Source organism: Ursus americanus, chromosome 23 (genome assembly GCF_024610735.1).
Source record: "Ursus americanus isolate L20-20 chromosome 23, mUrsAme1.1.p, whole genome shotgun sequence".
In the NCBI taxonomy this organism is placed as follows: domain Eukaryota; kingdom Metazoa; phylum Chordata; class Mammalia; order Carnivora; family Ursidae; genus Ursus; species Ursus americanus.
Window position 1 is genome coordinate 30,352,777 of NC_142149.1, and position 13,639 is coordinate 30,366,415.

Below are 13,639 nucleotides of genomic sequence, written 5' to 3' on the forward strand. Positions count from 1 at the left end.
CTCGACCCCCTGTTTACGGATGGGGCAGTTGAGATGCATGGTCCTTATTGGCTCAAGGTCACCAAGTTACTAGGATGACCCTAGATGCCAGGTGGCAGGCTGTTTTACTTTCCCTCCGCTGTGCCATCCACACACAAAGCAAAACAGAAACCCCCCCATTCCTGAATCACTGCACCCAAATTCAAAATCTCCCTCTTTAAAATGGCCAAGATCGTCTAAAAGCAGTAGTGGGGTTTATGTTTGGAAATGGATGAAATGGACATTAGACTGGAAGGTAGGAGTCAGCTATCCTCTGAATCAGCTCTGTGACTTTGTAAAGAAAACACTTCTCTTGGGGATGGTTTCCTCCTTTGTAAAACAAAATGGGTTAGCTAAATGGTTTCCAAACTTAGTTGCCTATCAAGTCCTCAGGGGAATGAAAAACTCACTGGCCTTGTAATCTCCAGGAACCTTTTTTTTTTTCTTCTTTTTTTGAGAGAAAGAGAGAGAGAGAGAAAGAGAGGGAGAGAAAGAGCACACATGCATGTGTATGCATGTGTGTGTGTGGGGGTTAGGGACAGAGCGAGGGGGAGAGAGAGAATCTTAAGCAGGCTACATGCCCAGCACAGAGCCCAATGCGGGGCTCGATCTTATGACCCTGAGATCATGACCTGAGCCAAAATCAAGAGTTGGACACTTAACTGACTGAGCCACCCAGGTCCCCAATAATCTCTAGGGCTCTTTATAATTAAAAGGTCTTTGGGAGTCAGATGGACAGTTAGCATACGCATATGCTCGGCTAGATTACTTCTCATGCTTCCAGCTCCAACATTATTTGAACGCCTCCCTCTGACTGCATGTGCCCAGGAAAATCAATGGTGCTCAAGCCTGCAGTCATGAGGGAAATGTCAGAAAAATATGATGCCTGGGGCCCCTCCCCAGGCAAAATAAATCAGACATTCTGGGGTAGAGCCCAGGGATCATTATGGCTTTCTTGTTTTCCTTAGTACGTTTTAAATAATTGTGTTCAGCCTTGGTTGCACATTAGAACCACTTGGGAAGTTTTAAAAAAGACCACTGCCCAGGTAGGTGGTCTCCCAACCAATTAAATCAGAATCTTGTGGGCGGAGCCAAGCATCTGTATTTTGTAAAGTTCCCAGGTGGTTAGAAGGGATAGCTGCATTGACCTGTGTTTGCCTCACTGGAGACAATACCAATGCTACCTCACCCATAAAAGATTATGCATGAGTTCAACTATAGTTCAATTTAAAATAAAAATTAAAAAAAGATTATTCAGAAGAGAAATTATTCCGAAATCTCAGGTGCCACAGTACTCTAAGAAATAATGCATTTGCAATGGAAGACATTAAACTGAAATGGAAGTGAGTTCCCTTTCTGGCAATATGGCAGATGAAATAATTTCAGTCATCCTCCCACGATAGCCCATCTCTAAACATTGGTCAAAATGCAATAAACACCCACTGAAATGAGCTCATGAGACAGTCAGGACAGGCCCCCGGTGCCAGAAGCAAGAGGGAAATGGCAGTTAGTATGGTGAGCAAGTAAGCTGAGACGGAGCTGGCCTTGGGCAGGTTGTTGGCCTTGACATTCACACGGGAAGGAGACTGTGGCTTGAGCCCACTCAAAGTGAGAAGGTGGTACTGATATCCCCACATTACGCTGGAACCCTCAAAAGTATGAATCACTTTAGAAATAATTCACTGGGAAAAAACCCCTAGGGGCACAGGAAGATAAGAAAATTTCACTGTCTTGGCATGATTTAAACATGGAGAAAGAAGTCTTCACTGAGAATTTGGGACTACAGCCCAGCCTTCACGTCAGTTTGGGGCTGGAATTTACTCTACCTGTATGATCCCCGAATCAGGAACCCCAAAACTGAGAAGCGAAGATAAGACCCTACTCCAAACTACAAAATATACGTGCATATAATCGACCATGACCAAGGAACCTCAGGAAACAGAACTATCAGAGAGACTGTAAAGTACATAAGTTTAAAATTATGAAAGACATAAAAGAACATTTGGACCATGAGAAAATAACAGTATTTTAAAAAGGTAGATTTGAAAGAGAACTAAATAGAACCTTTGGAAATGACATATATAGTCACTGAAATGAAAAGCTCGGTGGGTGAGTTACACTGCGGATTCGCCATCGCTGAAGAAAAAAACTGAGAAATTGTCCAGTAAGTATCCCAGAGAGATAAAGTGAAGGAAAGTGTGAGAGAAAGGTTCAGGGTGTTGCCCGGAAAGAGATGGTACATTATACACTTAACACAGGTACCAGAAGGAGAACATAGAGAGAATGTAGGGGACATAGGATTTATACAGACAATGACTGAAAGGTTTGCAAATTTGGTAAGAAAACATGAACGCTGAGATTTTGGAGGTACAATGAATCTTGAACCAGGTAAATAAAAAGACATTCACACCTGAACACAGCACGGTAAGGCCGCAGGGAGCCAAAGACAAAGAGAAAATCTTAAAACCAGAAGGAAAAGCCAGATTACCTACAAAGGAATGACAATGAGACGGACAGCAAACGTCTCAACAATAGATAAACAACAAGATGTGTCTTGAGGGTAAAATAACTTTCAATCTAGATTCTATCCCCAGAGAAATCATCATTCAAGAATGAGAGCGTGCTCAAGCCATTCTATGTTAATGGAGAAAGCAGGTCACTCACATAACCTCCCTGAAAGGAATACTAAAGGGTGCGCTTCAAGGAAAAGGGCTGGTAATTAGAAAAGAGGAATGGTAGGCCAGAAACAAAGGTGAAGAAATTGGTAAACAGGAGCAAATCTACACAAGAACTGCGTAAAACTCAAGTGACAACAGTGATTAAATGTAGGGGTGTTAAAAGCAGGTGAGTCTGCAATAACAAGCGACAGTAACACGTCTGAGGATGGACAGAACGGAAATGGAATCATTCTTAGCTTACCGTATAGTTGTAGTGGGGCTGGATCTCATGTTAAGCATTCTAAAATAACCACTAAAAGCAGAGAAGTAGAACTTACAGCTGCTAAATTAAGAGAAAAGGGGAACAAAGAATTCTTGATCGATTTGATAGAAAAGAAGAAAGGAAGTAAACAAAAACTTAAGAGAAAGCAAATAAGCAAAAGGTGCAAAATGAGACTGAACGCATCGATTCCAAACCGTCAGTCAGCAGTAGACCAGTAGGCTGTCTTACCTGGTGCTAGCGGGGGCACCAAGTGCAGCAGCACTTCGGAAAAGTGCTTTGCATTATTTAGTACAGTTTTACGTTCCCGTACCTTATGACACAGTCATCACTCCAAGGAAGATTTCTTGCCCGCATGCACCAGAGGACAAGAATGTTCACTATAGAACTGCTCATAGCAGCAAAAAATGGAAACAATTCAAAGTCCTGTGACCGAAGAATGGACAAAATAAACCGTGGCAGCGGCACACAATAGCGTATCATACAGTCAGAAATACAAATGCAGGGGCGCCTGGGTGGCACAGTGGTTAAGCGTCTGCCTTCGGCTCAGGGTGTGATCCCAGCGTTACGGGATCGAGCCCCACATCAGGCTCCTCCGCTATGAGCCTGCTTCTTCCTCTCCCACTCCCCCTGCTTGTGTTCCCTCTCTCGCTGGCTGTCTCTATCTCTGTCAAATAAATAAATAAAATCTTAAAAAAAAAAAAAAAAAAGAAATACAAATGCACTACCACCGGGGTGCCTGGGTGGCTCAGTGGGTTAAGCGTCTGCCTTCGGCTCAGGTTATGATCTCAGTGTCCTGGGATGGAGCCCCGCAGCGTGCTCCCTGCTCAGAGGGGAGCCTGCTTCTCCCTCTCGCTCTGTGTGTGCATGCTCACGCTCTCTCTCAAATAAATAAGTAAATCTTAAAAAAAAAAAAAAAGAATGAACGACAACCAGATGTAATAATCTAGCTGAACCTTAACAATATGATGTGGGGCAAAAAATATAAAGCTCAGAAATGTTTCATAATAACTTAAAACAAGTATGTGATGAACATTTGATAAAAATTTTTAAAAAGCGAAAGAATAATAAATGCAAGATTGAGATTAGTGGTTACTTCAGATGGAAGAAAAGATAGGGGAGAAGCATATAGGTAGTTATACGTCATTGTTAACGGCTTTTGTTCTCTAATTGAATAACAGGTTTATAGGTGTTCATAATATCAAAAAACAAAATAAAATAAGGCCATGAATATACTCAATGATGACAGTGTGTTTAATCCCAGAGATTGTGGTTAATATATTTTTGCACCCCTAAGTTTCATTAAAAACATCACATTAAATGTAAATCAACAAAACTTACTAACCAAATAAGTAAATGAACAAGATCCAGCTACATGCTGTCTATAAGAGACTCACATAAAACTTATAGACATAGAAAGGCTGAAAGTAAAGGATGGAAAAAGATAATGCCAGACAAATGCTAATTAGAAGTTGGAGTAGTTATATTTTTCACAGGCAAAGCAGACTTTAAATCCAAGAGTACTATGGTTAAAGATCATTTGTGTATAGTTGATCCTTGAACCATGCAGGGGTTAGGGATGATGACCCTCTGAGCAGGTGAAAATCTGCGTATGACTTTCAACTCCCCCAAAACTTAACTACCAATAGCTTATCGTGACTGGAAGACATAAAGAGTCAATTAATACATATTTTGTGTATGTATTATATATCACATTCTCACAATAAATAACATAACAATTACATACTTTATACGTTATATGTATTATATACTGTATTCTCACAATAAAGTAAGCTAGAGAAAAGAAAATGTTATTAAGAAAATAGTAAAGAAGAGAAAATATACAGTAATTTCACAGTACTGTACTATCTTTATTGAAAAAAGTATGTATATAAGCAGAACTGCACAGTTCAAACCTGTGTTGTTCAAGGGTCAACTGTATACATTAAAGAAACAATTCACTGGGGAAACAGTATATTTAAGCTTGTATGTACCTAATAACATAGCTTCAAAATACATAAAGCAAAAAGTAAGACAAATAAAATGTAAAAAATAGAAAAATGCACAGCCATAGTAGGAGATATTAACAGCCCTTTCTGACATGCCTTATCACATATTTTTAAAATATAGGAAAAATAAGATTTGAGAGATTTTTAGGAGAAATTGGCAAATGCAATCATATAAGGAGATTTTGATATACGACTATAAAAAGTGATAGATCAAACAAACAAAATATTAGTAAGGCTACAGAAAATCCGGATAACAATTGAGAAGCTTGATCTGATAGATCTATATGGTATGCTACACTTAACAATTGAGGCACACCCATTCTGGTTTTTTTTATGTAAGCTCTATGTCCAAAATGGGGCTTGAACTCTCGACCCCAAGATCAAGAGTTGCGTGCTCCACCAACTGGGCCAGCCATATGGAATATTCTTTTCAAAGCCACATGGAATATTTATAAGGATTGACCATTTGGCAAAGCAAGGCTCAACAAATAACAAGAATCTGTTTTATACAGACCACCTTCTCTGACCCTAATTCAATTACCCTAGATATAAATAACTAAAAACAAAAACCTTATGTTTAGAAATATAAAGATACACATGTATTGAGCCAAAGAAGAAATCATATTTGAAATCTATTCTTCGCCTGGGATGATAATAAAAATTCTCTATATCTTGTGGAATGTAGCTTGAGTGGTACTCAGAGTGAAATCCATAGTCTTCTATGTCACAATCAGAAAACAGGAGCCTGAAAATTAGTTACTTAAGCCACCAATTTAAAAAAATGTTTAAACAGCAAGAGAATAAACCCAAGAGAGCAGAAGAAAATAATACAAGATATATATTAATAGTATACAATATGTATTATGTTCTTACATGTGGTATATATTCTTTTTTTTTTTAAAGATTTTATTTATTTATTTAACAGAGAGAGAGACAGCCAGCAAGAGAGGGAACACAAGCAGGGGGAGTGTGAGAGGAAGAAGCAGGCTCATAGCGGAGGAGCCTGATGTGGGGCTCGATCCCATAACACCGGGATCACGCCCTGAGCTCAAGGCAGACGCTTAACCGCTGTGCCACCCAGGCACCCCATACATGTGGTATATATTCTTATATATGCTATACGTGCTTTTATTCTTATACACAAGAATATAAGATGTATAATAACATGTAAAAACAAAAATAAAAGCAAAAAAACAGTGTTAACCAAACTAAAAGCTGATTCTCTGAAAACACTAGTAGAAAGAAGAAATATTAGTTAAATAAAGGGAGACCTCTGGCACCACTGATCCAGAAAAGAGAAGACACATACACAATAATAGTAGGAATGAAAAAATGAACATAATGGACAGATACAGAAGAGATTAAAATATATTAAGAGGAAATTATCGACAGCATTTTGTTAATACATTTGAAAACCTAGCTGCTATGAATAATTTCCTTGAAAAACATAATGCGTAAGAACTGACTCAAGAAGAATATAAAACCTAAAGAGATCCATAGCCACTAAAGAAATGGAATCGGTAGTTAAAAATCAACCTAGGAAATGTTTATCCCATACCCAGACATTTTACCGGAAAGTTCTACCAAACATTCAAGGAACACGTAATTCCAATTTTATACACACTGTTCCAGAAAATGAAAAAAGAAGGAACATTTACTAGTTCATTTTATGAGGCCAGTATAACCAGACAAAGGCAATACAAAAAGGGAAAACTGCAGCCAATTTGACTTATGGACATGGATACAATAAATCCTACAATTAAATTAGATGTTGACCTTCATTCATTCATTCATCCTTTCATTTGTTCACATTGAGTGTCAACCATGCGCTAACATGTGCTAATATGTGGAGGAGGGCAGAGCTTATGGTTGGGTGGAGAGAGGAGGAACAAAGCAGATGATTGCACAGGGTAGGGTACATAGAGGACATCCTGGTAAGATAACAGTGCCTACCAAGGGGGATTTGACCCAGTCAGAGAAAGCTTTCCAGGCACATTAATGGAGTAAGAAATGGTATCGGAAGAATGCTTAGAAAGTTATCACAGGGGCTCAAGTGGGAAATGCAGGATGCAGCAGCAGGGAAGATGAATTTGAGAGAAATGTAGGAAGTGAAACCCACACACCTTCATGACAGATCGCACATAGGAAGACATCAACCTGGAGAAGGGCCAACCTTGTCTCTAGGATGGCTGGGGTTCTGTTGACCCACATAGGGAAACTTAAAGAGAGTTTTAGGTTCAGGGGGAAAACGCATGCATGTGTTTTTGGACATGCATGTTGAGTCCAGGGTACCTCCAGAAAGGTGAAGTGGAGATGGCGAATGGGAAATTAACCAGAGCCTGGAGCTCTGTGGAGAGCTCAGGCCGGAGATTTAAATTGGAGGAGCTTCGGCAAGTAGGTAGTATTTAAACCCATGGTTCCGAGGAGCTCGTCCAGGGAGGGTGTGTAACTGGGGAAGAGAATGAACACAGATATTTAAAGGAAAGGCAGAGGAGGAGTCAGGGTAAAGAGAGAAGGAGTGGCTGCAGAGGTAGGAGGAAAACCAAAAGAATGTGGGCATCAAGGATGCCAAGGGAAGAGTGAGTTACACGAAGGGAGTGTCTAACAGTGTCATGGGCAGTAGAGGGGGTAGCGCACTGACATCGTGCGCTGCTGGAATTCTCCTGACCCAGGGCTGCATTAAGCGAGTGAGCTGGAGAAGAAATGCATAATAAATAATGAGTTACCCCAAATAACATAGTGCAAAAGGGCAGCAAGAGAGAATTTTTTGGGACAGTGAGACTCTTCTGCTTCTTGGATTGGCTATCGTGGAGACAACACAATCCTATGCATTTGTCAAAAACTCATAGAATGATAGCTCAAGAAGAGTAAATATTATACCATATAAACAAAACATCCACAAGTAAAAACAATGTAGCCACGGAAATATAAGATCATGCTCTCTCTCCACCAGTGACTTTATAATTGCAGTGCTAGCCCCTGTCAGGGTTTTAATTCAGTTCAGGGTCAGCTTGCGTAGGTCTACAACAGGGAGCAAGGGCACCCACTCTTGCCTTGTGAAGGACAGAATAAATATGCATGCAACAGAGCCAAAGGGCATCAGAGTGAGGGCCAGAGCCCCTCTTAGGAGCTGACTGACTGGTGGGGGTGGGGTCTAGCCTGGTGAGCTTGGCTCCTCTGGGACCCTGATGAAAAAACAAGAGGGTTGGATCGGGAAAGGCCTTTCTACCTCTGATGGTCTGTGGTTCTAGTGCAAAAATCCCAAACAAAATCCAATTAGCTCTGTTGTCTGCATTTTGTTATTGAGAATAGTCATAATAAACAATCACCATAATAACAACTGGCTTCTTCAACCCACAGAGACCCCAGATGATTTGGGAAGCAGCTTGGAGTGACGGGAAAATGCCGGGGTTTGTGGTTTAAAGTTCTAAAGTGCCCTCAAAACAATCATAGTAGGTAATGATTGATAATAAGCACAATCCCCATAGGTTTGCAATAAAAAAGAGACTTTTATATTTACTTACTTCAATCTCTCCTCTCACCCCATCAATCCTGTCAGTGAGGAATTATCCCAAATTTAGGAGGCAGGGAGATGAAGAATCTGGTCATCCAAGGCTTTGGCTAGTGTTGGGCTTTTCCAAATAGTCCACTTTGCCACGACCGCGGTGGGTTCGGTACAGTTCTGGTGTTGAGTGTATTCCATTGTGTCCTAATCCCATGAAAATTAATGGACAAGTGTTAATTGGGCATCAATTCATACTTAACATTAATCTGAGTATTTGATGAACCACAAATTTATGTTGCCCCTCATGCCATATTAACTCAATTTATTGTAATAATTTAAAACAATATGGATAATTGTATCCTTATTGTTTTCAATACCCCATAAATTGAATCCAGTCTGAATCCGACCAGCCTGGAATCTGCTCGGGAAGCGTGCGATGCCTTTGGGAAGCTACAAGCATCGTCTTTTTGGGGTTTTCAGGGCAGGGAGGGAAGAAACCAGTATTTATTAAGCACCTATTGTGTGCCAGGACCTGTGCGGCACCACACTGCTACCAAGGTGGTAGGGGGTGAGTGTGTTTGAAGCCTTCTGCTACCCTCAGCCACCTCCTCAGATTGGGGAGGGGTGTCCTGGGCTATTTCAACCTCATGCATTTTACTATCTCAGCATAATAATAAAAAATATATATATATAACGAGCCGGTTGGAGAGGGGTTTCCTGAAAACAACCACCCTTCCCAGCCATCCCAGAGATGCTTCAAAACTATTTCTCACTATATACAAAAATTTACTTTGAACCCCAATCATTTGACCTTGACCCCTGTAAACCTACTTTATTATATTTTTTAAACTCTGTATGATTAACGCGGAAACCCTTTCTTCGGCACTTTCTCACCGCTGGAATCGCGTCAGTTTCTCAAAGTTCCAAAATAACCTTTCCCCGGCACGGATTCGTACCTCCGCCGGGGAGGGGCGGGGAGCCGCGCAAGACGTGCGGGTGTGGAGCGAGAGCCAGAGAGAACTTCCAGCGCCAAAGGAAAATAAAACTTGTGGCTGCTATTTGTGCGGGAGGGTCTCCTCAATCCTGAAGCTCCCCGATCCTGGGGGGTCTCGTGGCCCGCCGAGGAGCGCCAGGGTTTGGGTTTGATCCCGACGTCCTTGACCTAAATTTCTGCGCGATGGCTGGAAAAAGGGCGCAGAGCTGGGCGGGCGGCTGGTGCCATCCCCGGATCCTGGCGGCCGGGGCCGGCGAACTTGAATGGAGAGGCTGAACTAGAGGGGGTGGGGGGCGTCTTCTCCCCTGCCCAAGCGAGGAGCGGCGGCGAGCTCCCCGCACCTCCCCCTCCCCCGATCCACCCGCCCCCCGCAGCCCATGTGATCCAAGGAAGTCGGGGTGCGCTCCCCCTCGCCCGGAGTCGGGCCCGCCTAGAGGCGGAGCCCCCTCCGGCCGCGGGGTTCGCGCACCGCCCCCGTGGGTCCGGCCGCGGGGGGCCGAGTGTGCGCGCGCGGGCAGGCGGGGGCCGCACCGGGGTGCGTGACGTCACCGGCATTGGTTACACGACGTTCTAGAACTCCGCCCCAAGTGCGCCGGGGAGGAGGGGGAGGAGGGGGAGGAGGAGGAGGAGATGGGGGTGGGGAGGAGGAGGGGGAGAGGTGGGGATGGGCCGGGGGGGCGGGGACGGGGGGGGTGTGCGAGCAGCGGGGCTGAGCTAAGCCGAGCCCACGTGTGACGGCTCTCGCCGCTGCCCCGGCTCCGCCGCTCGCGGAGAGATTCGGAGGAGCCCGGGCGGGGGGGGAGGAGGAGGGGGAGGAGGGAGCGGGAGATCTCGGGGCTCGGAGCCGGCCGCCGCTCCGCTCCGATCGCTGTGGGGCTCGGTTTTTTTGGGGGTGGGGGGGCGGGGGGGCTCAGATATGGAGGCAAATGGGAGCCAAGGCACCTCGGGCAGCGCCAACGACTCCCAGCACGACCCCGGGTAAGTTTCCAGCCGCTGCCCACCGCGCCGCCTCGGGCTCGCTCTCCTTGCAGCGGCGGGGACGGCGGTGCGCGGAGCCGGGCATCTCCCGCGCCCCCCCCGCCCCTCCCGCGCGCCCCCCCCGTGGAAGTTACACACCTTTGGATTGCATTTCGCCGTCACCTTCTCCCCCACCCCACCTCCCGGCTCTTGCTCGCTCGCTCCCCCCCGCTTTCCTTTTAGCTTTTGTAAGTTACACGTCAAAATGGCCGATCTGACATCGGTGCTCACTTCTGTTATGTTTTCTCCCTCTAGTAAAATGTTTATCGGTGGACTGAGCTGGCAGACCTCACCAGGTAAGGGAGGGAGGGGGGGACGTCTGGGTCCCCCCCTTCTTGGCTTCTTTATTGCTCTTTGTTATCCGGGTGTAGGAGGGCCCCCCCCCGCCATTGGCTCCCCACTTCTCCTGTGCAAGGTTATTTTTTTAAATAGAAATCCTTTCCGAGCCCTCTACGCGACCTCTGTTGCCGAATTTCCCCCGCGTGTGCAAAAAATGCAAAAACAAAACAGAATAACAACAGAAAACTACTTTTGGTTTTTGTCCTTGATCAAAATTTGCATTGCTTTTTTTTTTTCCACACCTTCTCCCCCCCCCCCCCATCTCTCTCTTTCTCTCTCTACAGATAGCCTTAGAGACTATTTTAGCAAATTTGGAGAAATTAGAGAATGTATGGTCATGAGAGATCCCACTACGAAACGCTCCAGGTAAACCATTCCCTTCTGGATTTTGTCTTTATTTTAGAACAAAGTTTAAGTGTTATTTTTGGAGGTGTCTTCGGAAGTAGCTAAGCGGATTTAGAATGGGGCTCAGGCATGTGGCTGGTTTCGAACGTCGCTGTATTCCACCCCCCACCCCCGCCCCCATAACCCGAAAGGTTATTGTTAATTGGGGCTGAACTCTGGATTCAGAGATGTCCAGCTCTCTGCTTTAAGTCCTTTTCCCGTCGCTTCTTTTTCTCCTGTTTAAAATGACATTCAGCTTCATTCACTTTCTACATAGTTTTTTTTTTTTTTTAATGTATGCTTTCCCCACACTCCCAGCTCCCCAAACTCTTCAGCCCCTTTTAGAAAGCTGGATGAATCTCTTCTGAGCGCCGGGTTTTCTTCGGAATAAAACAAAGCGTTAAGAAAGGGAAGGGGAGGAGGAGAGGAGACTGAGGTGGCGAAAGAGTGGAGACACCAGCATTTTCCAAGTTACCTCCACCCGCCCTGCCCCCGTTCCACTTCCCCCGTTAACCTTGATGTGTTTTCTTGCGAGGCGGAGGGGGTTTGGGGGAGGGCCGTGGGCAGCGGGGGTGCGGGGGGCAACTTTGGCTCTCTCCATTCTGCAGGAGGGCTCACTCCTTGTTGCTTTCAGTGGTGTCACATTTTCTTGTTTGTTTTTCTCCCTCTTTGTCTCATTTCAGAGGCTTCGGTTTCGTCACGTTCGCAGACCCAGCAAGTGTAGATAAAGTATTAGGTCAGCCCCACCATGAGTTAGATTCCAAGACGGTAGGTTGCTTTCTGTCGTTGTTGTTGTTCGCCCCTGTTCAGGACCCATCTGGGCATTGACAGCCCCATTTAAAGGGACAGTGCTTTCTTTTGCTTCTGTGCTGAGAACTGGGTAGTGATAAGCAGGGCTCTCGAGTTGGCTCTAAAGTTTGCTGCCATGGCTGGGTTTGGGGTTTTCTGTTTAGAGCCTGTCCCCCTGCAGCTCCAGATGCTGCGGAGCGTAGGGCTGGGGGAGGGGTCAGCTCAGGGACAGGCTATCTACCAGGCCCAGGGACCATGCAAACAAACTGCACCGCAGAGCAAAGGCAACTTTTCTTTGTCAGCCGAGCACAGCACGCGTTCCCAACTGTGGCTGTGGGAATTGGCTTTTAGAAGGCACAGCCCGGTGCCTGGCCAGCGTAGAGGGACTGGGGACGGGAGGAAGGCGAGGGGGCGCTAATCACAGGTCCAGGCAACAGGTCCCTCCTGGGGCACCTCCGATTTGGAATGCGGTTTGAGAAGGGAAAGAGACCTCCCAGAGGCAAGCTGGGCGTCCAGTGGGTGACTCCAGATGGACTGAAATCTAAGACTGATAAGGCCTTGGGTTTCCAAGTGATTTGGTTTTGCTTTTTTCCCCCAGATCCTTTATTTGGAGCGAGGGTACTTTTATAGCATTAGAAGGTTTCAGACACTCGGGTGAAGAGGGGAAGAGTCTCTAGGTAGAGATTAGAGATGAAGGGAAGAAAGATCCTAGTACAATGGGGGGGGGGCGGACAGCTCCTAGTGTTTTATTTAGACCCCTGTGTTAGCTTTGTGGCTCTCCCCCTTCCCTTTATGCCTGTTAGTATCTCCCCACAGTTTTTATACATCCGCCAAAGCAGGGGCCTGGAGGTGACATTGGGATGCAGTGCTGGGCTGCTTGGGACTGTGGTAGGCGGTGGGGCAAGGCAAAGGATCCCGTTCTAGGCCCAGCTGCCCTTTATGAACTTGGACAAGTTCCCTGCCTTGGGGCCTCAGTTTCCTTTTCTGTAAAATATAGGAGTGGAACAGGGTGATCTTCCAAGCCCCTTTTGGCTTTAACATTGAGGGGAAAGGGAAAAAGGGAAAGAAACCTGGCTACCTTTGGTGCACATGAATTTATTTTGCAAATTCACCCTCTTTCTCTGATCAGAGGTCAGGTGCATGTTCCCTAGCCCCCAAGAGAGGACCTACGGACACTTTAAGTTGCTTTATGAATTGTGCTGGACTTGTCATAGTTTGCAGCCCAGCCTTTTTGCGCTTTTAAATAATTTAATTTTAGGGACAGTCATTTGTAGGGTGATAATGGATATCTGAAGAATTTTTTTTTTCCCCTTGACTTCTTGGTCAGATGTTTCAAAAAGCTAGCAAAATTAAAGAGGAAATATTTCAAGGCAAATTCAGGAATTTATTATTCACTCCGTCTCCCCACCCTGGGTAGGAGAAATAGTGTGTGGTTTCTATGGTGCCTGGTGGGTCATAGCCCTCAGTATCAGGTGCAAAACGTGCGGTTTTCCCTCCCTAATTGTTTGTGGATATGTTTTGGTCACTATTATTTAGTATAACCTAGCTTTTGACTTTGTTTCAACGTTCAGTGCAGGAGGCAGAAGCGGTTGGTTTATTGACATGGAAACGAGGATCTTGTTTACCGTTACCTTAAAAGCTTTGTTT

The 13,639-nt window shown here is 45.0% G+C and overlaps 1 protein-coding gene and 1 long non-coding RNA gene across 12 annotated transcripts in view; one reads left to right on the forward strand and one right to left on the reverse strand.

Annotated features, from left to right (window-relative positions):
• The window catches only part of LOC123776942 (uncharacterized), a 46,188-nt gene extending 36,191 nt beyond the window's left edge, over positions 1-9,997 (reverse strand). For all 3 annotated transcript variants that reach the window (XR_015721317.1, XR_015721316.1, XR_006775539.2), the window contains exons 1-2: positions 9,301-9,997; positions 8,489-8,673 (exon numbers count right to left, since the gene is read on the reverse strand). This is a non-coding gene — a long non-coding RNA (uncharacterized LOC123776942). The remainder of the gene's footprint in view (positions 1-8,488; positions 8,674-9,300) is intronic.
• A 186-nt stretch (positions 9,998-10,183) lies between these two features.
• The window catches only part of MSI2 (musashi RNA binding protein 2), a 387,367-nt gene continuing 383,911 nt past the window's right edge, over positions 10,184-13,639 (forward strand). For 2 of the 9 annotated variants that reach the window (XM_045773328.2, XM_045773329.2), the window contains exons 1-4: positions 10,194-10,441; positions 10,736-10,776; positions 11,104-11,185; positions 11,887-11,971. In XM_045773328.2, coding sequence (XP_045629284.1) covers positions 10,380-10,441; positions 10,736-10,776; positions 11,104-11,185; positions 11,887-11,971 — 270 coding nt within the window. In that variant the 5' untranslated portion in view covers positions 10,194-10,379. Of the gene's footprint in view, positions 10,442-10,735; positions 10,777-11,103; positions 11,186-11,886; positions 11,972-13,639 lie in introns of all 9 variants that reach the window. The other 7 variants (XR_015721318.1, XM_087854524.1, XM_087854525.1 and 4 more) reach the window with 6 other exon arrangements.